Source organism: Ictidomys tridecemlineatus, chromosome 11 (assembly GCF_052094955.1).
Source record: "Ictidomys tridecemlineatus isolate mIctTri1 chromosome 11, mIctTri1.hap1, whole genome shotgun sequence".
Taxonomy (NCBI): domain Eukaryota; kingdom Metazoa; phylum Chordata; class Mammalia; order Rodentia; family Sciuridae; genus Ictidomys; species Ictidomys tridecemlineatus.
Window position 1 is genome coordinate 94,442,477 of NC_135487.1, and position 25,359 is coordinate 94,467,835.

The 25,359-nt window shown below is 42.0% G+C and overlaps 1 protein-coding gene across 1 annotated transcript; it reads left to right on the forward strand.

Moving 5' to 3' along the window:
- Positions 1 to 1,484: 1,484 nt before the first annotated feature.
- LOC120891003 (PRAME family member 5-like) lies at positions 1,485 to 9,473 on the forward strand. The gene is made up of 4 exons (XM_040289213.2): positions 1,485 to 2,003; positions 2,819 to 3,271; positions 5,448 to 5,557; positions 9,323 to 9,473. The coding sequence occupies exons 1-4, from the start codon at positions 1,485 to 1,487 to the stop codon at positions 9,471 to 9,473; spliced, it is 1,233 nt and encodes a 410-aa protein (XP_040145147.2).
- Positions 9,474 to 25,359: the final 15,886 nt, after the last annotated feature.

Genomic DNA, 25,359 nt, shown 5'->3' on the forward strand with positions numbered 1-25,359 from the left:
CTAATTGATTGAAATTCTATTTTCTGATGATGGAAATATTTATATTGTGTGCGTATAAAATATACTCTTTTGCTGGGTGTGGTGGCACACACCAATAATCGCACCAACTCAAGAGGTTGAGGAGGCAGGATTATTAGAGTACAATGCCAGCCTCAGAACACGAAATGCTACACAAATCAGTAAGTCTTTGTCTCCATCTCAAACACAAAATAGGGTTAGGAAAGTGGCTCAATGGTTGACTGTCCTAAATTCAGTCTCCAATATCAGCCCCTAAAAGAGTATACGGTATGGCCTAAGTGGTTTTGTACTTTTATAATTTGTTTAAGCAAATTTAAAAAAAAAAGCTTCAAATGATCTCATGGAACAGTTCACAGACTCTGTTCTGATCTGTTTGTTCTCTTCAACATCCCCCTAAGATGGCAGAATCTCACATGTGTAACAGATATCCATGAGACTCTGTTGTAATTTTCAAGTGTTTTATAATATAGGCACATGCTTTATAAATTCTCATTTAAAAAAAATTAAAAGGAATGTCATCCATATGAGGGCTAGTCTATTTCTACCTATATAGTTGTTTAATCTAGGAGCCTACTGTTTAGGTCACATGACACTCAAATTCCCCCTTTTAAAATAACAAATTAATAATCCAAAGCTTTACCCCATAAGGGTGAGGTGTGCTTGTATACTTCCCAGTACCCCCTTTTAAGAGGCTGGCAATGGATGGGATAGTGACCTTTTCCCTGGGCCATTTTCCAGGATTTTTCTTCATTCAGACTCCCCAGGATGAGCATCCATTCCCCACCCACGCTGCTGGAGCTGGCAGGGCACAGCTTGCTGAGCGACAAGTCCAGGGCTGTCCTGGATCTGGAGGACTTGCCCATAGAGCTCTTCCCACCACTCTTTGTGGAGGCCTTCAGCAGGAGACACAGTGAGGTCCTGAAGAAAATTGTGCAGGCCTGGCCCTTCACCCACCTTCCCCTGGGGGCACTGATGAGGAAGCCACAGCTTGAGATGATCCAAGTGGTCCTAGATGGCCTGGACATGCTGTTTGCCCAGCAGGATCACCCCAGGTGAGGGGGACCTAGGTGGACTGGAAGCTAGCACCATGGGTGCCAGAGAAGAAACGGGTATAGGCAGGGAGAAGTGGGTGCTGAATTGTGCACCACAGGCTTCCTGTGCTGCCAGCAAGAAGAGGCCTTGGCCATGCTGGAAAAGGCTTCCAGATGTGGCGGTGCTTGTGGCAGCTGTGGTGACCCATGAAGGAGGCTATACCTGTCCCTGCCTCAGTCTGTACAAGTGGGGGAACCAGGCTGGATGGGAGCAAAGTGGATGGAGATAAGTGAGACAGAACGAAGAGGGGGAGCTCGGGGCAGCAGCTAAGAGGTTAACAAGGAGCCTCAGTTGTGAGACTCTGCTGTTGTTCCCACAAGGGGTGGAAACTGCAGGTGCTGTATTTGTGAAATGTTCCCCAGAACTTCTGGAGGATGTGGTCTGGAGTCTTGGTTGATGGCTGCTCACCAGAGGAAATAAAAAAGAATCAAACATTGAAACTTGGTCCAGCAATGGCAGCTAAGCCACCCTTCAACGTAGTCATAGACTTGAGCCTCAGAAAAAGACCCCTGGTTGAATTCATGACCCACTTGTTCCTGTGGGTCAGACAGAGAAGGGACAAGCTGCACCTGTGTTGCAATAGGCTGAAGATTGTTGGGAAACCCACCAGCTACACCAGGAAGGTCCTGAGACTACTGCAGCTGGACTCTGTCCAGAAGGTGGAAGTGCATTGTGCCTGGGCGCCCTTCACCTTGGCTGCTTGTGCTCCATTCTTCAGCCAGATGAGGAACCTGAGGAAGCTGCTTGTCTCCAAGATCTATGTGTCTGCCTACACCTCCCAAAAGGAGCAGGAGCAGCTGCTTGCCCAGCTCACCTCGCAGTTCCTCAGGATGGACTGCCTGCAGAAGTTCTGTGCCAATGCTCTCATCCTCCTTGAGGGCCACCTGGAACAGGTGCTGAGGTGAGTAAGAGGGGGTGAATATCCTGTGCAGACCAGTTACAGGAAATTGGTACCTACTAGCCACTGACACTCTCATGGTTAATAAGGCACTGGAAGGTAAACAACTCATCCTTTAGTTACTATTGGATCCTGAAGCTAGTTCACATAACATGAGTTGGAGCAGACTCCTAAATGAGGGTCCAGAGTCTGGGACGTGCCACCATGCTGGGAATTCAGTTGGGAGGGACAAAAGCTAGAAATGGGATTGATGTTCCCTCCATGGGAGGCCTGTCCAGCAAAGGTGGTGGAAAGCAGGTAGAGAAGAGTGCTTGGAAAGAGGGAAGCCCCAACACTGACACCTGTCAACAGGGAAGCTCTGTGATCTCCAGCTGGGAGCAGAGGACCTGACTCTATACCCACCTGGGGAAGGCTGTTCTGAACTCCAGGTAGTAATCCTGGGTGTAAGGGTCAGGAGCAGGGGTAGAAATCTTGCTGAGGGTATAGGTTGTGTGCCTCTCTGAGGGTTAACCCCAGTGGATATTGTTACATCCTGCCCAAATTCGTTCTTTATACATGACTCCCCATGACCTCCTGTGGCCAGACCTGTAAGTGAGGAGGGAACACAGATATGTGGACTCATCTGTTCACAGGAGATGTGGTGAAAGGCTCACCCTTACATGGGGTGATGTGAATGACCAGATTTTGCAAAAGGCAGCATCCTAATTGTGGACCATTTTTGGATCACCAGGGTGACTTTGGTTTTGGGCCAATTTGTCTTCTCCCTCCTTGACATTGCTCCTCAGAACAAACAGTCTGGTTTTTCATTAGGCACCTGAAGATCCCCCGGAGACCCTCTCAATAACCAACTGCCCACTGTCAGATTCTGACTGGAATTACCTTTCCCGATATCCAAACACCAGACAGCTCAGACACCTGGAACTGAGGGGCATCAAACTGACTGATTTCAGTCTGGAGCCCCTCCAAATCCTGCTGGACAGCACTGCAACCACACTGAACATGCTGGACTTGGCAACTTCTTGTATCACTGATTCCCAGCTCCAAGCCCTCTTGCCTGCCCTGAGCCGCTGCTCCCAGCTAGTGATCTTGAGCATCCATGGGAACCACCTCTCTATGTCAACCCTGAGGGACCTGCTGCTTCACACTGCCAGGCTGAGCCATTTGAGCGTAGAGCTGTATTCTGCCCCTCTGGAGAGCTATGATGCCCGTGGTACCATCCACCCAGGGAGATGTTCCCAACTCTGTGCTGAGCTGACAGCAATAGTGAGGAATTTTAGGCAGCCAAACATCCTTGTGTTCTGTACTGTCCCCTGTTGTCATTGTGGCTCCAAGTTCCTGTATAACCAGGGCCTCATTCACTGCTCCTGTCCAACAGCTTCCAAGTTGAGTGTGTTTCAAAAGTGTACTTCTAGGCAATTGTATATATAACCAGGATGTAAGGTCACATTAGAGGAATCACAGAGCCCACCATTTCAGGCATTGCCTAAAGAGTGGATGGGAAAAGGAAAGTACAGCAGGTGGCTCAATTGAAGGAAAGCCCCCCTAGGATAGGACCTTCAGGACATGTGTCTCTATAGAGACATACATAGGGACCTGAATTTTTAGAATGGGATTCAGGCTTGATGGGCACAGAAAGATGCTACTTTCTTTCATGGCTGGTTCATAAATCATCATAAAAGGAACAGAATCTCAAGGTTAGTCTTCTGTCATCCTCTGCACTCGATTTTCCTGGTTTTCTAATAAAACCTTGGAATTCTCCAGGTGCTGAGGAAGAAAGAAGGCATGGGGTACTTGGTGAACAATGAGGTTCATCCCCAGGAAGTAAAGGTATCAAACTGAAATCTGGTTATGATGTGTGGCTACTCTGTGGCTTAACACATGCATGTTCACACAGGTGGATTGGAACATTCTATGTAGGCATTGAACATGAGCCATTGAAAAAAAACCTCTTCTCAGTGGACCTCAGTGCCACCCAGACATTCAATGCTGGTTCTTCCTCATGGGTCTCCATTTAGACCCGGAAAACTCAGGTTCTGGTCTCTGGGTGTGCTGGGCACGGGCATCTGTGCATAAAAAAGGCCCCATTGTCCCACTCCCAGTGCTGCAGGAGGTGTCCATGTTGCACATTGATCAGAGCCTCTGGGCCTCACCAAACCTTACCTGTCTTCCACCTAGGTAGTCTGTCCACAGTTAAATCTTTGGTGCCCATTGAAGTTACCCAAATTCGATTTCAGCAAAATATAGAATCATATATGTAGATAACACTTGTAAATATTTCAAAATAAAACTGAATCAATTACAAGCTCTGGTGGTGGGGGGGGCGCGTTTAGCACATAACTGAGAGATCTTCCTCTAACAATTCCCTCCACTAAGAACTTGGCTGATGAGGTTGTGCAGTGACCTTAGCTTTTGTTTCTCATCCAAGAATGAGAACAATGTCCACCCAGTCTTCATTTGAGGTATTCTAAAGCTGCCTGTGGACATGTTTTTATTATGGCTTGAATAATTCTCCACACATAGTGAACTGGAACACACTTCGATGTGTAAGCAGACTGCAGCTCACTTTTGGAACTGGTATCAGAGTCTGGGCAAAGGACAGCTGTCCTCTCTGTCACCCACAGAGTGATCTTTGTGCCTTGCTCCCTCTTTGTGGCACTTTTTTTTCTCCAGCTCTAAGTCTAGCTTGCACATGTGAGGCAGGTGGAAGGTTCTGAATGGCATTCATTTTGTTGGATTCAAGGATCAAATAAAGTCAAGGAAAATCTGCATAATGAGATCTGTCATCATGTGTTCTTTTAAGAGTTATCAAAGCTAAAAAGGGACTTGAAGATACTCTGGTGCTTCGGGACCCCTTGAACACTGGAAAGATTGTGAGGGCACTTTGTTTTCTCAGATGTCTGCGGATAAAGCACTCACCTCCCTTTGAGTTTCTCATCTTTTGACTCTAGGTTAATTTGTGCTGTGAGAGAGCACACAAGTGTAGGATGTCATAACAAACACGACCTGGTTTGTAAGGGTGGCCGGGTCAAGAAGTGGGGACTGGGTTTCACTCCTTGGCCACTGAAAGATGCACAGTCCTTTCTACACCTGTATCCAAAGACTCTACAGCCCCTTCTGGAACACTGGCCAATTTACCTCCATAATTTAGTAAACCCAGAAAACATGCTATTCTAGAGAAATGAGTTAACTTCATCAAAGCTAACTCAGGGAGCTGGGCACATTTCTCTGTGGTGGAGCACTTGCTAGCATGTGGAAGGGCCTGGGTTCCATCCAAGGCATCACAGAAATAAGTAAACAAATAAATAAATCCAAAAATGATGTGACCACATTGGGAAGGTTTAATTGAAATAGAGCTGTCTATTTGTTAGAAACATTCAAAAAGAAAAAACCACAACCCACATGAAAACAATGGAATGCATTCTTTAATTGGTCTGGACAGGTGGGTCAAATTGATGTCCTGAAAGATTCTCTTCCACAAACAATTGGAATAGCTGGCTTGGTGGTGCTCAGCTGTAGTTCCAACAGCTCAGAATTTGAGGCAGGAGAATGGTGAGTTCAAAGTCAGCCTCAGCATCTTAGAGAGGTTGTAAGCAAGTTTGTGAGACCCTGTGTTAAAAACCTACCTTTGGATGGGGCTCACTGGTGTGGCGCCCTTGGGTTCACTGTCTGATCCCCAAAACAATAACAATCAAGTATAAAAAGCCAGTTGCAGTGGCACATGCCTGGGATCCCAGGTACTCTATATGCTTTATTATTTTATTCCTTCTCCCAAATTTACTAACTGGGTCATGACCCATCCTTATTTTTTTCAGTCCCTTGAGATGCAATATTGGGCCATTGATTCGAGATCTATTTTCCTCATGAAGCTGTTTCTTGCTGAGGACTTCCCAGTTAGAATTGCTTTTGCTGTATCCCCAGGTTTGAATATCTTGTGTGGCACTTTTCATTGGTCTGCAGGCATTTTACACTTTCTTTTTTATTTTTATTTATTTTTCTTATTTCTTACATACATAACAATGTTTTGATTTCTTCAATGACCCATTGGTTGTTGGGGAAAATGCTGAAGAATTCCCATGCATTGTAACTGTCCAGGTGTTCCCCCTGCTATGGATTCAATTCTTATTAAATTTATGGAGATTTATTGAGAATACATAAAGAATATGCTGTGTGCTTTAGAGAAGGATGTTTGCTCTGCAGTAGTTTGGTGGGATGGTCTTTAAATGTCTACCCTGTGCAGACATGATCTGTCTAGTGCTGAAAAAAGTAGTTGACTGGGCTGGGTATGTGGCTAAAGCAGTAGTGTGCTAGCCTGGCATGTTTGGGGTCCGGATTCCATCCTCAGCACCACATACAAACAAAGACTGTGTCCACCAAAAAAACTAAATAATAAATATTAAATCTCTCTCTCTCTCTCTCTCTCTCTCTCTCTCTCTCTCTCTCTCTCTCTCAAAAAAGGGGGGATTTGAAGCCCCCACTGTTTTTAGTGTGTTGTAGTCAACTTCTTCTTTTACATTCCAGTAATATCTGTTTTGCATATGTGGGAGCTCAGGAGTCGGGCACATATGTGTGTACAATTTCTGTCTCATGTTGCTGAATTGACCCCTTTATCATGGTGTGATCACCTTGTCTCTTTTTATTGTATTTTAATCTGTAGTGTATTTTATCTGACAGGAGTCTAGCCATTCCTGCTCTAGGTTGGTTTTCTTCCTGTGAAATATCTTTTCCATCCCTTCACTGTCACTCTGTGTGTGTCCTGAGGTGAAATGACTTTCTTGTAGATAGCAGGTGACTGAGTCCATTAAAAGAAGAAAATCCATTCAGTCATCTTAAAAAAGGGGAGTTTATTCCATTTACATTCAAGGTTTTTGATTGAAAGATACAGAATTATTTCTGACTGGTCTTATTTGTTTTTAGTTTCTTTTTCAGATTTCTCTTTAGATCTTTTTCTCTTTTTTCCTCCTTTAGTCTCTAGTCTGTTTCTGTGGGTTGGTGTTTTTTTCTGGGATAAATTTGGATTTCCTTCTTTGTCATTTGTGAACATGCTGTCATTTTTGTTTTTTGTCTGGGCTTCCTCTGGGATTTAGAAAATTTTTACAGTTCCCAAAGATTGTTTTACGCTGAACAGAACCTCTGTATGCTCTTATTCCAGTACTCTCTTTAAAAAAAATCAAGTAAAAATATAACAACCTATTCCTCTTATAGGCAGAATAACAGCCTTTAAAATAACGCACCCCAAAATTTTATTCTGCAACAGAACAAGGTACCCAAGTCACTTTTTTTTTCTCCTCCTTTTTCACCCCTTTGGTACCAGGAGAAGAACTCAAGGACACTAAACCACTGAGCCACAGTTCTAGCATTTTTTTTTAATTCAGTAAATACAGAGTAGTGGGGAATTGCTCCTCCAGGCAGGAGGCCCCTCCCACATGGGTGTCAGAGGGAGATCTTATACCACTGTAGCAGTGGTAGAGGGTATTTTCTCCTTCAGGTGTGTGACCCCTCCAACCTGGATGGCTGGGGAGTTCCTATACCACTGCAGGTGGGGTAGAGGGAACTCTCCCCTTATGATGGGAGACCCCTTTTATCTGGGTGTCCTGGGTAGAGGGGACTTGCAGCTCCCGGAAAGAGACCGTTCCACCTGGGTGTCAGGGAGAGTTCTTTTACTGCTTCAGGCAGGGTAGAGCGGACGTGTCCTTCCAGACGGAAGACCTCTCCCACCTGGGTGTCTTGGTGAGCTCCTATACCTCTGCAGCCAGGGTAGAGAGGACTGGCCCCTCCAATCGGGAGGCCCCTCCCACCTGGGTGTTCAGGGGAACTTGATTACTTCAGCATCCTGGGAAGAGGAGACTCACTCCTACAGGATGGATCCCCACCTAGCTGGCTGTCAGAGGGAGCTCCAAGACTGTGACAGCAAGGGAAGTGGGAACATGCCCCTGCAGGCAGAAGACCCCTCCCACCTGTGTGTACTAGGAGCTCTTATATGGCAAAAGGTAAAGTAGAGGCGACTCACACTTCCGGGCGGGATACCTCTCCCACCTGGGTGTCAGGAAAGCTTGTATACTGCAAAAGCCAGGGTAGAGGGGACTCTCCTGTCCATACAAAAGACCACTCTCACCTGTGTGTCTTGAAGAGCTTTTATACATCCACAGCCAGGGTAGAAAGGACTCATTGCTCCAGGAGGGAGACCCCTCTCACCTGGCTATGGAGGGGGGGCCTCCTATACCCCCTCAGCCAGTGTAAAGGGGACTGGACTCTCTAATCAGGAGACACCATAACCTGGGTATCAGGGGGAGCTCCTATACCACCAGAGTCAGAGTAGAGTGGACATGCACATCCAGTTGGAAGACTGATCCCACCTGGGTGTCAGGGGAAACTTATACTGTTGCAGCCAGAGTAAAGTGAACATGCTCCTCCAGGCAAGAGACCCCTCCCATCTTGGTGCCAGGGTGAGGTTGTATTCCTCCTTGGCCAGAGTAGAGGGGACTCGCCCCTTCAGTTGGGAGACCCCCTTTCACATAGTTGTCAGGGGAGCTCTTATACTGCTACAGCCATTGTAGAGGGGACTTGCCCCTCAAGGCAAGAGGCCACGTTCCCCTGGGTGTGGGGAAGAGCTCATGTATCTCCAGAGTCAGGGTGGAGGGGAAGTGCTTTTTCCAGTGGGAGACATCTCCCATGTTGGTATGGGGTTGAGCTCCTAAACCACAGCAGCCAGAATAAAGGGGACTCACCCCTCCAAGCAGAAGACCCCTCGAAACTTGGTCTTGGGAAAGCTGGTAAACCCCTGCAGCCAGGGAAGAGGAAAATCACCCTTTTAGGCCAGAGACCTCTCCTACCAGGGTGTCTGTGGGAGCTCATATACAGCCACAGTCAGTCTAGAGGGGACTCCCCCCTCCATTCGGGAGACACTTCTTACCTATGTGTCAGTAGGATCTCATATATAACCACAGGCAGGGTAAAAAGGACTGGTCCTTCCAGGCAAGAGACCCCTCCTACCAGTGTGTGTGTAGGGGAGATCCTATACCACCACAGCCAGAGAGGGGATTTGCTCCTCCAGGTGGGAGATCCCTCCCACCTGGGTATGGTGGGTGGAGCTCCTAAAACACCTGAAGCCAAGGTAGTGGGGACTCCCCCCTCCAGGAAGGAGACCACTCCCACCTTGGTGTCAGGGTGAGCTGTTACAATACCACAGCCAAAATAGAGGGTACTTTCCTCTTCTGGCGGGAGACCCCTCGCACCTGGGTGTCAGGGGGAGCTTGTATACCCCCCCAGCCATGTAGAGAAGACTCACCCCTCCAGATGGGAGACCCCATAACCTAGGTGTGGAGAGAACTCCTATGCCACCAGAGCCAGGGGAGAGCGAGAAATTCAGCACTACTCAGATGACCTCCTTGGCAATGTAGGACCTCCAGAGTGTCACAGCTGGAACTCCCACTATGGCTGGGGTGCTACAGCTCTGACAAGAGGATAACCGAAGAATGGGGCCTTCCCCCATCCCCAGAGGGGGATGAGACTGGGCAGAGCACAACCCGCGGCTGCAGGAGCATCAGGTCCAGGACTGGCAGGGTGCCTTGGATGCCAGCACCTTGGGCTGGGAGAACGCTCTATGGCAAGGTGCTAAGAGGGGCCTGTCTGGGTCTTCGGGGACTGGGCATGGCGGGAAAAGGCGATGTGGCTAGGTCTGGCGGCTTCACACATGCTGGACATTCTTAGGGTCATATGGTGCCTGGAGGCAGACTGGATGGTGTCGGAGTGGCCATCAACGACCTTGCTAGCAGGGTGCCACACCCCATACTCACCCCCACCCATACCCTCACTTCACCAGAAGCTACTGAAGCCCCAGCACCAGGGCTGTGCACAAGGTGAAGGCCCCATGAACTGGGTTGAGGGGGAGAATTTTTTTCCATTTGCAACAATGTAGATAAACCTGGAAGATATTATGCCACGTGAAATAACCCAGACACAGACAAATACTGCTTGGTCTCACTTATATAGGGTCTAAAAGTCAAACTCATTAAAGAAAGTAAATTTATTTGGCTAAAGCTATACAAATTCATCAATTCCACACATTCTAGAAAAAACAATAAAGACGCAGAAGACACAATAAAAAAATGAAAGAAAAATTGCAGGATTAATCTAAAGAAAGACTTCATAATGAAATTTTGAGAACACACACCCAGTCTAGAAAATTAAACAAAACACCCCAATTTCAATAAGATCAAAAATCCTGCATGTCCAGAGCCACAGTTTAGTCAAATGACTTCTGGTATTTTGCCAGATGGAATGGTTGAAAGGTGACCCTTCACCGAGAATAGGGCTGCTCTGGGGCTCTGGGATTAGGGCAGATCCTGCTGCCTCTGGCGCCCTCTATTTTGTAGTTCCCCTGGAGTTCTCTTGGGTCCAGAAGAATTGGCACAAAGACCCCGGTGGAGGGACTGTGTTCCTAGGAAGTGTGTGTAGAGTGCTGGTGAGAGTTCCAAAATAAAGAGTTGCTATTTGTGGCGGCTGGGTTATTTTGTGCCCAGCCAGACTTCAGCACCTTCGAGGACATAAGAAGTTAAAATCAGTTTATGAACTGTGACTTACTGACAAAGGTAAAACTAAAAAGAAAGTTAAAATAACTGGGGTTGGAGTAGAGGAAGGAAGACAAGATGGTACATAGTGGATTATTAGGGCAATGGAACTATTCTACCTGGCACTACATAGTAGTACTGGATGGTGGATACATTCTGCATGGTACTGTAAGATGGATACATCTCATCACACTTGTTAAAAGAGTTGGGAATGCAGCTTTGTGAATGAAAAACAACTAAGCATGAGATTCAATCCCAGTCTTGCAATTATAAAAAAAAAAATGGAGAAAGCAACAAAGGAATAGAAACTCAGAAGTTAATGTGAACTGTGGTGTCTATACCTAGTCCAAACTATGGCTTTCTGAAGAAGGTAAAAATGTTTCTTAGAGATGCATAAAACTAACACCTTTATGAATAAGACAAAAGAATGTACAATAACATGAAAAAAATAAATAAAAAGCTCTTAAAAATTAAGAAAAACTGAGGTTATCTGTTTTTTAAAAAGTGCTGTATATTTGAACAAAAAGTCTTTTTGCCCTTTGTGAAAATTCTAAAAACACAGGTGAAAATAACAGCTGTGAACACTTTCTATAGGCACATATTTTATAATTTTATGGGCAGTTTTCTCAAGAAACTTGTGGCTCTTAGTGTATATACCACTATGTAACTGAGGCATTGCTTGCAATAGCCAAGATACAGAAATAACCTGTGTCCCCCCCACACATGAAGGGATTCTTTAAAAATGTGATATGGTGGTATACATCCACAATGAAATACAATTCACCCTACGGAAACAGGAAATTCTCCATTTATAACAATATGGATGACAGTATGTTAAGTGAGGAGATTATGTTAAGTAAGCCAAGTAGTGGGATTAAAAAACCTATTCTCTCACTTAACATGTGGAATCTAAGAGTCAAAATCAAAGAAGTGGAGTGTACAACGGTGTTTATCAAGTCTCATGTGTGTGGCAGTGAGGCAGGAGGCAGCCAGGAGGGTAATTGGGGAAAAGGTGAGAGTTTGGTAAACAGGCATGAGGTTAAGTTAGATAGGAGGAGGGCTATAATTAGCAATAATGTGTGTTTCAAAATAGCTAAGACAGAATTTTTAAATGCTCTCATCACAAAGAAATGACAAATACTAAGGTGATGCATATGCTAATTTATCTGAAACATCACATGGTACCCTATAAACATATGTGAGTAATTTATTATTAAAAATAAAACTATAAGAAGGAATATTTACTGTTTTTTAGATACACATAAAGCATTACATAAACCACAAAATGTTATGATTTTAGACTTCATTCCAAAGATTTTCTTATGTCCCTTCTTAACATATTTCTCTTGTTCTGCTAAACTTTTGGAGTCTACTACAGGTAGGTCTATAGTAGTTGCATTGTAAAGAAAAGATACAGGAGCAAAGGATAAGAGTTTAATTTAATTTTGAAATGTATTATGAAAGTATTTTGCTGGTATTACCACAAAAGTTCTTACAAAAGAGAATTACATAATTCTAAAGGAGTAAAATGTATGGGTTTTTTTGTAACAGGAATATTAAGTAGTGGAGTGAGAAAAGCCTGTATAGGCCACCAAGATATTCTTTGAGAGACAGTTAAAAAGAAAAATGCAAAATGTTTACATTATTGAGATTAAAATGAAAGAGTAAATATGACACAGTTGGAGCATGAAAAAACAGCACAAAAAATGCTGCAAACTTTAGTATGAAGCTCCATTCTGGCTGACTGCGTTATTCTTACAATAAAGATATAACAAACATACAAACTCCTGCAGCTGAAGTAAATTACCATCAAAGAAACATCAACACTACTAGCTAGCTTTACTTTGAAGGAAGATCTGGGGAGGAGCCTGGAAGGGCTGTATTTACACATCTGTAAAAGGATGAGATTCCATGGAGGCTGTATATAAAAGGCCTGTACTGAGCATACATGCTGTGGTATTTCTTTAGTGAAATAGTTTTTCTTTTCCTTTTTGTTTCATGAATTTTATTTTCAATATTTTTATTGGTGTATCATAGTTATACATATTGATGGGATTTTTTGTTACATATTCATGCATGCACACATTATAAGAATATAATTTAGCCAATACCATTCCTTAGCACTCTTCCCTCACTCCCTTTCTCCCACTCCCTGGTCCCTTTCCTCTTTTTGACGTCCCACTAATTTTTAGGAGATCCACCCCAACTTTTGTTTCCTTTTTCTCTCTAGCCTCTACATATCAGAGAAAAACATAACAACACTTGATCTTCTGACTTTGGTTTATTTTGCTTAACATATTAGTCTCTGTTTCCATTCATTTTCTTTCAAATGACATAATTTTATTTTTATTTATGGCTCAATAAAGTATCATCATGTATGTACACCACATTTTTTTTAATCCATTCTTCTGTCAATGGACATTGAGGCTACTTTCATAGATTGGTTATTGTGAACTGTTTTGCTATGAACATGGATATATATGTAACCTTATAATATGATGACTTTAATTTTTTAAGATAAACACTGAGGATTGGTATAGCTGAGTCATATGGTGGTTCCATTTAAGGAACCTCCATACTGATTTCTATAGTGCTTATACTAATGTACAATCCCACCAACAGTGTAAAAGTGTCCCTTTCTCTCTACATCCTCTCCAGCATTTATTATTAGTAGTATTCTTAATGACTGCCATTTTGACTGTTGTGAGATTTGCATTTCCCTAATTGCTAATGATGTTGAACATTTTTTTCATATATTTGTGGCCATTTGTATTTTTTCTTTTAAGAAGTGTCTGTTTAATACATTAGTATGTTTATATTTATTAATTGGGTCATTTGATTTTTTTGAGTTCTTTATATATTCTAGATATTAATTCTTTCTCAATACAGTAGCTAGGCAAAAATTTTCTCCAATTCTTTAGGTTCTCTCTTTCCATTCTTAATTATTGCCTTTGCTGTGCAGAAGCCTTTTAATTTGGTGCCATCTCATTTATTAACTTTTAGCATTATTTCTTGAGCTTTTGGGTTTCTATTGAGGAAGTCATTTTCTATACCTGTATGCTGGAATGTTGATCCTATATTTTCTTCTTGGTGTTGCATTGTTTCTGGTGCAATGATGGCACAGTTTTACTGTTGAATTTCCTGCTGATAATGATCACAATTGGTACAAATAAGCTTCATATTTATGCATGACATTGCATTACTTTACCTGTCTGATACCATGTCTCACATGTAGAAAACCTAGAATGAACAGGTAGCTGAGTTAGAGAAACTGCAAAAAAAAATTAAAACATCTTAATTATCTTGAATGCTAAACAGATCTTTCTTTGAAGGTAATATAATACAGCAGAGAGTTATATAGCAGCTAGTTTTTATACAAGTTAGAGTACCAAAAAGAGTTTAAAAATTCATTTTGACTTGTAACCAGCTTATATATTAGTTTTCTCAAATGAGGAAATGCTAAGTGCTAATGTTGCAGTTATTACTGAGTTCCTGGTTTCTGAAGGAAGCCTGGCACTTTATTAGTATAATGAATTTACAATTCTTAACTTATTCAATTGCAAATACATATTATCTGTATTATTAGCCTGATAATTATTTTTCCATTAGTAGAAATTGTGTCATTTATAGTGGCTCATTTACAGTTGCTTATAAAAGATTCCTTATTAATTTAGTCTAAAGCAAAATTTTAGGACCAATTACCTTCTTTTGCAAGCTCTATGAACAATCTTTTTTATGAAAAATAAAATGGCTCTGGCACTTTGTGGATACATTTGGTGGTGTTAGAGCTGCTGTCTTTATTTGAGAAGAATAGTCCAAGCAAGATAGTCAGGTGAACTTGCTAGAAGTCATTTATTAACAATAAGGAATGACCAAAATGCACAGAGGAGACATAAAGGTGATATTTTAAAAATAGAAAACATACTGGGAACCTGAACAGGTCATAAAAGATTAACAATAGGAGATAAAATGTTAATAATTTGTTTAGACATCAGCACTAGAGAATTCCCAGAAACTGCTATTGAAATGTGGTTGCAGTCTGTGGACAGGGAAATATATAAAATTTTATATAATTTTGTATATTTTTATATATTTAAATATATAAAAATATATAAAATTTCAGAGAGAATGTTTCTAAATGAGGTTATTCTAATGCTATGTAACTATGACACATATGAAACAAAACCAAACATGCAAAGTCTAAAATCAACATTATGTGTAGTTTCTCATTTCATTAGGCTAAAACAGGTCTTGAGCATTGGTCAGATTCTAAGCCACAATGCATGGAAATACCAAATGATTATGAGGAGTCTGAAAGTTTCTTCTGAAACTAACTACCATGATTAAGACAAAAAAGAAAAAAAATGTAAAACAGCAGATTGACTTCCAATCTTTAGTTTGTTTTTAATACTTGTATCCCAGTTTTCTCTCTCTTTTTTTTAGTTACTAATAGTCCTTTATTTACTTATTTATATGCAATACTGAGAAACAAACCCAGTGCCTCACACATTCCAGGCAAGTGCGATACCACTGAGACACAATCCCAACCCCCTATTTTTTTTTTTTATGCTATACCTTGGTCCAAACAATGTTCCAGTCTCTATCTTCAAAAATAAAAACATAAAATAAAAATGCTACTTGTTCTTTTTTTCCCCCTTTTATCTCATTCCATTTTTTTTCTTCTCTTCATCAACAAACCTCTCCAAAACACAGTTACACCCCATGCTTCTGAGCTTCACCACTTTCTCACTCACTTAGTCCTGGAAACCTGGTTTTTGCTCCTAGGACTCAGTGAAACGTCTCTTTCAGAGCTGGATAATATATTGTCAAATAAAGGCAGCAGCTCTAACCCCACCCCATGTATCCACACAGTGCCAGAGCCATTTTATTTTTCATATATTTATTCGTATATCATGCCCCTCATTTTCCTGAAACAGGTCTCTTTCTACCAAAATTCAATCCTCTGGTCCTTTGGTATTGTTTTATTTGCTATCCCTCAACCATCTACATACCTTCATACAGCTTACTTGCACCTTACATTTAGAGATCCAAAAGAAATATGTATAAAAAATAAAGGCAGTAAATTGTAGACAATAGGGATATCTAAAACGAACAATCCTTAATTACACTGCAATCCTGAAATAATATTTTGTATGGCACTATTAAAATAACATATGCTAAAGTTCTTAACAACATGGGAAATGCTTATTTTATAATGTCAGTTTTAAACCAAACAAGTTAAAATACGTGTATGCAATTTAGTTTCAACTATATAAAGAAATGAATCAGTGGAAACTAGAAAGCTATGCTCCAAAATGTTAATAGTGATAACCACTGATGGGTAACATTTTTCCTTCTTGGTAATTTTATCCATTTTCCAAATTTTCTATACTGATCTTGTTATAATTTTAGACTCAGTACAAAAGTGAGTTCAACATCATATTGCTGGGATGGGATTATGGCTCAATGGTAGAGAGTGCTTGCCTAGCATGTGTAAGGCACTGGGTTAGGATCCTAAGCACAACAGATAAATAAATAAATTAAATTGAGGTATTGTGTCCATCTACATCTAAAAAAAAATTAAAAGTTCATATTGTCTACAGAAGTTGAAAGGAAAGTTACCACAACACTCAGGGCAACCAAGAGATCTTTATTACAGCAGTGCAACAGAGTAGTAAAAAGAGAAAGAGAAGAGAGACAGAAAGAGAGAGAGAGAGAGAGAGAGAGAGAGAGAGAGAGAGAGAGAGAGAGAGAACACAAGAGAGAGACAGAGAAAGCAAGAGAGAGCAAGAGAGAGAAAGAGGGGGGGCGGCAGTAGAGAGTTTTTATAGCCAGAATCTAATGGGGTGTCTGGGTCTGCAGGCTGCCTTGTTGGCAAAAGGGGGTTAAGTGTTCAGCCTTGAGTGACAGGCTGAGTGACCAGCCTTGTGCAAGGGGGCGAAGTTCAGGGGGGCGAAGTGCTCAGCCTTGAGAGGGGGCTTGGGATTTTGGGCTTGAAGCAAACAGGTGATAAATAACCAGACAGAGGGTTTGAGAGACAAGGTCATCCTGCAGCTAACTTTGTTTGGCATGCCCTGAAGACAGCTTACTCAGCCTGTCCTGCACTTAAAATTCCTCTCTTTTTGCTTTTCTAAGTAACATGGGGCATGGTGTAAAGTCCTCTGGCTACTTCCTGCTTCATGGTGGGTGGAGTTGGGCCTTAAAGGGGAAGTGGAGAAATGTTGGGGGCAGGGAAAGGTCTGAGAACACCAGGGCAACCAAAAAATGCTGCAGTCTGGCTGGGCAAAAATCACAAGCTACTCAAGCTGGAACAAACTATATTTATTTTCCGAACTCCTGAGAACAGAATGCCACCCACGCGGCCCTTCTAGGCACATCACGCACCAACCGGAACTCCCACCACCAGAACTTTACCAAAGAAGGCGAACTCCCCAGGAATCCCCAGGAGAACTTCAAAGTAGCAGGCTTCCCAGGCAGACAGTCACCCATTTGAAGAGGGTCCAATTCAGTTTCTTGTTGTGTTGGGATTGAGGCAATTAATGACACAGGAAGGCACTGGTCTGCATGTTCCCTTAGGAGTTTTCGTAGAAGTGTGAGATAGGACATGTAAGACATAAGGGGAGAAGGAGTGATTGGAAAGCTTTGAGTGGTTAAGAAAGGGCACCCATATAGTTGCTCAAAGGGGCTAAGGCCTGAGGGGGCTCTTGGGGCTATCTATATACAATTGAATACACAACCTGTTTCAATCCAGCATCATCTTAATGGCTTGCCTCTCAACCAATACTTCTGGAAAAATGCCAGGAGCCATTCTGACTAGGCTGTGGCTCTCAACAAAAAATAACAGTGGCTATAGAAAACTACTTTGGTAGGGGTAAAGTCCATAAAAGTTCCTTGAAGCCATAGGTTGTCAATGGCATCAAACCATTTCTGATGGGAGGAGATCTTTGGTATCAGTCATTGGTCTTGTTGTAGGGACTCTAGGAAGTATTGAAGTGGCTTGATTAAATTAAGTAATGTTAATGGTGACAGCCTTATTGCAGCCAGTGGAAGAGTAATCGCCTTGACTCAAAAAGTGAGAGTTGGTAGTGTCATCCTGGTGGCTTGGTTGTAGAAGCAGCATCTGTGGTTTGAGATAAAAACTTGAGAGAGAATAATGATTAGTAAAAAAAAAAAGAGAGGGTTGCTGAGAAATTTTGAGTTTGGTGGGTATGGTGGAAGTCCAGAACTGGACATTTGGAACAGGTGCCTTTTAAGGTGAAAGACATGGTGCCAGGGGGAGTGGCCCAAAAGCTTGGTCACCATTGGGGTTGTAAGTATGACCATATGGGGTCCCGTCCATTAAAACTCCAACGATTGAGAATGCAGTTCCTGAAGTAAGACTGAGTCACCCATTTGAAGAGGGTCCAATTCAGTTTCTTGTTGTGTTGGGATTGAGGCAATTAATGACACAGGAAGGCACTGGTCTGCATGTTCCCTTAGGAGTTTTCGTAGAAGTGTGAGATAGGACATGTAAGACATAAGGGGAGAAGGAGTGATTGGAAAGCTTTGAGTGGTTAAGAAAGGGCACCCATATAGTTGCTCAAAGGGGCTAAGGCCTGAGGGGGCTCTTGGGGCTATCTGAATTCAGGTGAGTGTTAACAGTAGGAAATTGGGCCAGAAGAGCCTGAGTTCAAGCAAGTTTAGTGAGATGATCCTTGAGAATGCTGTTAGGCCTCTCAACTTTACCCAAGGCCTGCAGTTGGTAAGGGATGTGGAGCCTCTAAGTGATGTTGAGGCCTTTGGAGACTAGTTGAAAAACGTAAGAAGTGAAGGCCGGACTGTTGTCTGACTGGATGGATGTGGGAAGTCTTAACCTGAGAATGATCCCCTCAATGAGGATGGAGGCAAGTTTCCGCAATTTCCCTGGATGTAGGGAAGGCATCTATCCAATCTGAAAACGTATCACCCAAAGTAAGTAGGTAGCGAAGCTATTCGTGCCTAGGCATGTGAGTGAAGTTGATCTACCAGTCTTTGCATGGCTTGTGGCTCCTCATCTGATGAGTGGGGAGTTTAGGTTTGTTGCTTCCTTGTGGGGATACTGTAGAGCAGACTGAACAAGCAGAGTGGACCTGCTGGACAGTAGTTCTCATTTTTAGGACGTGAAAGAGGGGTTGTGAAAACAGGAAAAGGGGGTTAGAAAGAGTTTTAGATAGGAACAGAGTCTCTAGAGTTAGAGGAGTTTGTCATGAGTCCCAGGTCTCTGTCTTGGGCATCAGGGGCTGGTAGTTGATTGACTGACTGGTTGGTGAATTTATGTATCTGATCTTGCAGGAACTTCTGTAGGCAATTTAATAGTCATGGTCCTATTAGGAGAAACATAAAGAGAACTAATAGGGTCCTGTGAGGGGGAGGAGCCAATGCAATATTTGACTGAACATTCCCCATGGAGACTGTTGGCCTGGTTTTTATCTCCTCTTTTCTAGCTGTTTTTTTCTTTCATTACTCCTAGGAATGTCTGTGTTTTGGCTTAACTGTTTGGTAGGTGTTTAAGAGCAAGCTGGACAAAATTGAGTTTATTTCTATTTATCGTGAAGAGTCAGCTGAGTTCCCATAGGGATGACTCGTAGGGGAACTTGAAAACAGCTTCTTAGTTCTGCTAGTGCCATTTGTGCGAGGATGGGTCCAGGTCTTGCTTGACCATGTGGCTTCCCTTGGAAGCATCAGGGATGTCTCTTGTCTCTAATGAACCACCTCTTCATAGCAATTGCACTGATTGGCTTTTCATTCTCCAGTGGTCTCAATAGTCTCCCTGATCAGGAGGTTATGTGACCTAGAGTTGCAAAGCGCTTTAGAAAAATTCCCTGTTCCCTAGATTTCAGACTGACTCAGAGGGCAAGAGCCAAATATTGGTTTTCTTGGCCATTTTAATTTAAGTTTAAGTCTTGATCATAAACATCCAGCAATGTTAGTTTCACCTTAAATTAAGAGTATTGGGCTTCAGCTGAAGTTTTGCCTACTTTGGAGTCATTCTGACATGTAGTAAGATGGAAGGCCTAGCCTTAACTCAGGTAAGCCAGGGCTCTTTAAAAATCTTAGGTAAAGTGTTCTAGAATTGAAGTTGATCATATTTTAAATATATTATTTTGTAAAGTTTACATATATTGTTGCTTGATGTCACATGAATATTAGCTAACACAATATGATATTATATTTAAATTGTACCCAGTGTATAAAACTTTATATTAATCTTATTCATAACAGGTCCAGTTATAGAACATTAAATGGTATAAATACTTCTCCAATATGTTATTTTTATAAGCCTAAAATTACCATTCAACCTTTTGGAGAACATCAGCTTGATATAATTTTTTTAAAGCTCCTATCTGAAAGACTTTTATACCTGGAAAATATGAACACATTTAATATACAAAGAAGAGTAATAGTACCACAATTACATTGATGTTTTCATATTAATCAAGTTTAGCTCTTAAAAAAATAATGTATTACAATATTGCAAAATAACAGTTGTTGTTTAACCATAGTTGTATAACCCTGAATTTCTTCAAGATTACTTGCTCAAAAAACTTACATACATAACCAGTGTACATAGACCTTCTTTATCACTTGCTTAAACTTATATATCCAATGTACACAGACCTTCTTTATCATTTGCTTAAACCCTCTTATTTACTTAATAAACTCTCTTATACAGAAACACATTTTCCTTCTATTAAATCCATACTTAGAACCTTTTAATTTCTCTTTCCCATCTGTTAACTCTTTCTTTATTCACACTTTGAAATAATCCTTGTTAATTTCTGAATTTACGCAAATTATTCCAATTTAATAAGAGATATTTTGTTATTTGCAGTACACAATTAATCACATCTGTTTACCATTTTATGAAAACATAAACAATGTTTAAATGTATATATTTATATTGTTCTAGGGATGGACAAGGCAAGGCACCTAAGATAGCAGTGAAGATAGGGAAACAGTTTTATTTGGTTGCATCCAGATTTAGAGGGCACAGCTTCTACTGTAATCAATTAATCCTCTGAACTTCAAGTTTAGGCAGTTTCAGAATTTTGCACCCAGCATGTAAGGGAAGGAGCTCAGAAGTTCACAGTCTGAAGAAATTCAAAAAAGCAGTTTTTTTTTTCTATTCTGTTCTGGGAAAGTTAACCCTTCAACGACACCTAGTAAGGTGAGAGCTTTTTCTTCCCTTTCTTTACTCCCCCTGCCAGCTGTTACCATGGAGCCCAGTTAGTAACTCCCTTATCTTAGAAATGTAGTCAGCACTTGTGAAAAACTAGTAAGGAGGTGTCCAGCACCTGGAGTGCTGATTTTTTCCAGCACTCAGGGAAAACAGGGCAACAAGAAAATAGCAAGTTTATCTACACTGAACTCTTTTATAGAGATTTTTTTTTTTTTTTTTGCTGAAAGTCCTGAAATCAGCCATGGTGAATATTGCTGGAGAAGGTCAGTTAAAATTTTTCTGTGGGCCTGGGTAGGAAGGGGGAAGACAGGAAGTCGGGGCTGAGAACAGCTCCAGGGTGGATCTAAGAATGAAGAAGAATATGTAAAAGAATAATGGGTAAGGGGTTTGGGATTTTCCCTAGCAAGGAAAACTTGAGCAGTACAACAGGTAGAGCAGAGAGGAAGACGAAAGTGAATATTTCAAAAGCCTGTAACAGACTTTAATTCTTAGTAACCTGTTTTTAATGATGGCAAAGCAACATTAAAGGCCATTTTCACCAGATCTTGAGTAGAGGTCTGAGGGCTCTCCTCAGCTGGTTTGAGCTTTGGGTTAGCTGGTAAGTGGACCTGGTGGGACTGAGTATGGGCACTGACAGGAGAAGAGAGAAGTGAGTGGGTGGAGGGATTCCTTCAGTAACTGCTACCTCAGCAAGGGGGCAAGAGTCTGAGGAAGGGTGGTGATGTACATTTTTGATCTAGTATTTGGAGGGGAGAAAGCAGGTTACTGAGGTGGGAGTGAAGGCAGTGAGTCTGGGGCAGATGGTTGAGGGTGAGGACTTACTGGAGCCAAGCTATAGGATGGAGGTTCCTTAGCAGATTCAACAGTAGTGGATGAGTGCGGAGGAGGAGAAAGTTTGGGATCGATGGTTGGGGGAGTTGATTTGCAAGCTGAAAGAATTTGTAGATGTTTGCGAGAGGTGCAGAGAGCATAATTAGAACAGAGCAAGAAAAAAGTGATCTTTAACTATTTTTTCAAACACTCACAGTAATTGTAGAGATCCCTTAGAATGGAGGAATCCAGGGACCCAAAAGGGAGCCATCTGCTTTAGTCATTTAAGGGATAAGTGGGCCAGGACTGGGTGCTATATTTGATCAGTATTTTTGGGTTTGATGTCTGCTGTCAAGGAGAGGGTTTTGAGGTTATCCAAGAGGCATTATAGGGGACAGTCGACTGGCAGAGAGGACACATTCCCCATATCACAGGATGCAAAGTAGTATAGGGGAGAAGGAAGGAGACATAAACATAGTATAAGGGAGAGAAAAGAAGACACAAAGATAGTATAAGAGAGGAGGAGGAAACTGATTTATTGGCAAAAGGGGCATCCTCACTAGAGCCAAAAATTAGGATGCCTTAGTGGCAGGTTTGAGCTGCAGATATTGGTCATCACCAAATCCTGACAGTGGAAGCTCTCCTCCTGGATGGAGCCAGAGCCATGGGAGACCTTGGCCAAGGCTTTTTGGGACCCCTCCTGGATGCCAGATAATCCAAGGGCCATAAAGAGAAGAAAGAGAGAGACAGGGGAAGAGAGAGGAAGGGGAGAGTAAGCATCTCTCTAGCACCTGAGTCTTGAAGGTGAGGACTAGGACTTTATAAGAGTCACCAAAACAGTGAAGGTCTGGGTGGGGTGTGATGTTTGGTTCTCTGTTATGTGTCCCTGGAGATTACACAGTTTTTTGAGGGAGACCTACAAAGCCTATGCTGGTAAACTACCAGCTGGGAAGGGGAATAATTTTGAACCCAAGAGTCTAATCTGCCCAAGAAAAGAGTCCCTGAGGGCCACTGTGGCCTTAAAGGCTGGGGTGGGGTGTTTTTCTTTCCACAAGTGGGAAAAGAGGTTTGCTGGATTGTCAATGGTCAAATCCTCCTGCCACCACCATTGGGTTTAGGACTCCAAAAAGGGGAAACTCACCAATTGAAGGCCAGTGGTGGATGGAGTTCTGGTGTTCGAGAAAATGGGTTCAGGCTTTCCAGTGAGTGGCATTTCTGAAAGAAGAGGGACCCAAAAGTGGGTTTTAACTCTCTCCTAAGATTCAACAACAATGAAAGGAAAGTGACCACAACACTCAGATCAACCAAGAGATCTTTATTACAGCAGTGCAACAGAGGAGAAAAGAAAGAGAGAGAGGAAGAGAAAGAGGGAGAGAGAGAGAGAGGGGGGGGGAGAGAGAGAGAGAGCATGCACAAGAGAGAGAAAGACAGAGAAAGCAAGAGAGACAGCAAGAGACAGAGAGGGGCCCAGCAGGAGGGAGTTTTTATAACCCAAATCTAATGGGGTTTCTGGGTCTGCAAGCTGCCTTGTTGGCACAAGGGGGTTAAGTGTTCGGCCTTGAGTGGTGGGCTGAGTGTTCAGCCTTGAGCAAGGGGGCAAAGTGCTCAGCCTTGAGCTGGGGCTTGGGCATTTGGGCTTAAAGTAAACAGGTGATAAAGAACCAGACAGAGGGTTTGAGAGGCCAGGTCATCCTGCACAGAGCTCAGCATAGTCTCATGCAGAAGTCCACAGCCCATTCACTCGCTCACGATGGCATTCACCTTCTCTGGCAAATCCACCATCTTCACAGGACCCTGCAGGACATGAATTTGGTCCTCCAGCCCGTTGAACCGCCCTACCTCTCAGGCTTTTTGCCAAATGGCACTATCAGCCTGGGCACAGAATATGCTCAAAATGCCAGTGCCTGCGCCCACCTCCAACAAAGTCTTGCCTTGCAGAGCTGCCCAGTTCTGCAGGATGCCAATGCAGTAGGCATTGGTGAGGACGCATTTGGAGATTCTCTTCTCCCTGACATGTCCTTGTAGCACTCCTCTTTTGCTGCTGCCCCCTCAGGACTCTCCAGATATTTCATATAAATGGAATCATAAAATATGTTGTCTTTTGTGATTGGCTTCTTAACATGATGTTTTCAGGTTTCACCTACAGTGCAGCATGTATCAGTACTTTATTTCTTTTTATTGCCAAATATTTCCTTTTATGGATACACCACATTTTATTCAGTTGACAGATCCTGGGGTCATTTACATATTTTTGGCTCTTATGAATAATGCCATATGAAATTCATGTGCAAGTTTCTATGTGAACATTTTATTTTCAATTCTCTAGCATATATACCTTTGGGACTTACTGGGGCATATGCTCTTACCCCTTACTGATTAAGAGTAAGTTCAAAGAAAAAAAATGGAACTGTTAATTCTGGCTGAGAAATTAGAAAAGACTACTTAGTAAAAGTGGTATGTGAGCTAAGTTTTGAAATAGGAGTGATAGGATTCAACCAGAAAAGGGAAAATGAGATGACAGAATGTAAGACATTTTGACTTGAATAACATTTGACTTATGTTTGCATATCATTATCCACAGTACATGTATGAAAACACAAATAGGTGTAAATATATTTTATATACAACAAGAGATATGAAAGCTGTGCTTTTTAAGTGTAATATGAATTGTAATGTATTCTGCTGTCATATAAAAAATTGATTAAAAATAGGCATTTTAAAGAGTGGTATATCACTAGTAAATCTTCATCAACAAAGCATGTGTTTTTACTTCTGATTGTTTTATTTGTATATTATAGTTATAAATAATAGTGGGGCTCATTTTGACATAATTATATATCATGAAATAAAATTTTCTCCACTTCAGTCTCCAGTACTTCCTCTTTTCCTCTCCTTCCTCCTTCTCCTATTTCCTTTCTACTCTAATGTTCTTCCTTCTATTTATTTATAATTTTAAAATTCAGTTCTTTATATAAAAACATAAAGGTCAAATTCACTGTGGTGCATTCACATGTACATAGCATAATTTGGTCAATTTTAATCCATTGTTCCTCTCCTTTCCAATTCCATCTCTCTCCCCATCCATTGCTCCATTGATCTCCCTTCTATTTTCACAGGATTCCTCCCCCAATTTTTCTCTTTCTTTGGTCAAGCTTCTTTCTATGAGAGAAAACATTCAACCTTGACTTTCTGAATCAGACTTATTTAATGTATACATATTAGTAAAATATTCACAAAATTTAATATTTAACTAGAACTCTACAGTTTCATGGCATTGAGTACATTCACATTTGTACAACCATCACCAACATCCATCTTAAGTACATTTCCATCTTGGCAAATTGCAAATTTTCACCTTTAATAAAGATAACTCCCAGTCCCTGGCAACCTCCACTCTACTCCTAGAGTACTTTTGGACTGTTTCTTTTTCACTTAGTAAGAGAGGTCCACCACTGACTAATGGGTGGTTTCTTTATTTACAGGCCTTGCTGCACATACATAATTGAGTGTATTGTAAGGACAGGTAACAGAAAATAGGGGAAAAAAAGAGGTGGAGACAAAAACTAATCATATGGATCTCTATCCACAGGCTTAAGCAGCCCTGCCACAGATCTGCCTGATTATTTTACATCAAGAAATTGACCTTCCACCTGGTGCTGTGGTGCATACCTGTAATCCCACCAGCCTGGGAGGCTGAGGCAGAAGAATTGCAAATTCAAATCCAGCCTTAGCAAAAGCAAGGGACTAAGCAACTCAGTGAGACCCTCTCTCTACAT

Coding starts and splice junctions, on each gene's coding strand:
- LOC120891003 (XM_040289213.2), top strand. CDS start 1,485: ATGTGGTCTGGAGTCTTGGTTGATGGCTGCTCACCAGAGGAAATAAAA. Junction 3,272..5,447: donor GTGCTGAGCTGACAGCAATA/GTGAGGAATTTT, acceptor TGGTCTGGACAG/GTGGGTCAAATTGATGTCCT. Junction 5,558..9,322: donor GAATTTGAGGCAGGAGAATG/GTGAGTTCAAAG, acceptor CCCATAACCTAG/GTGTGGAGAGAACTCCTATG.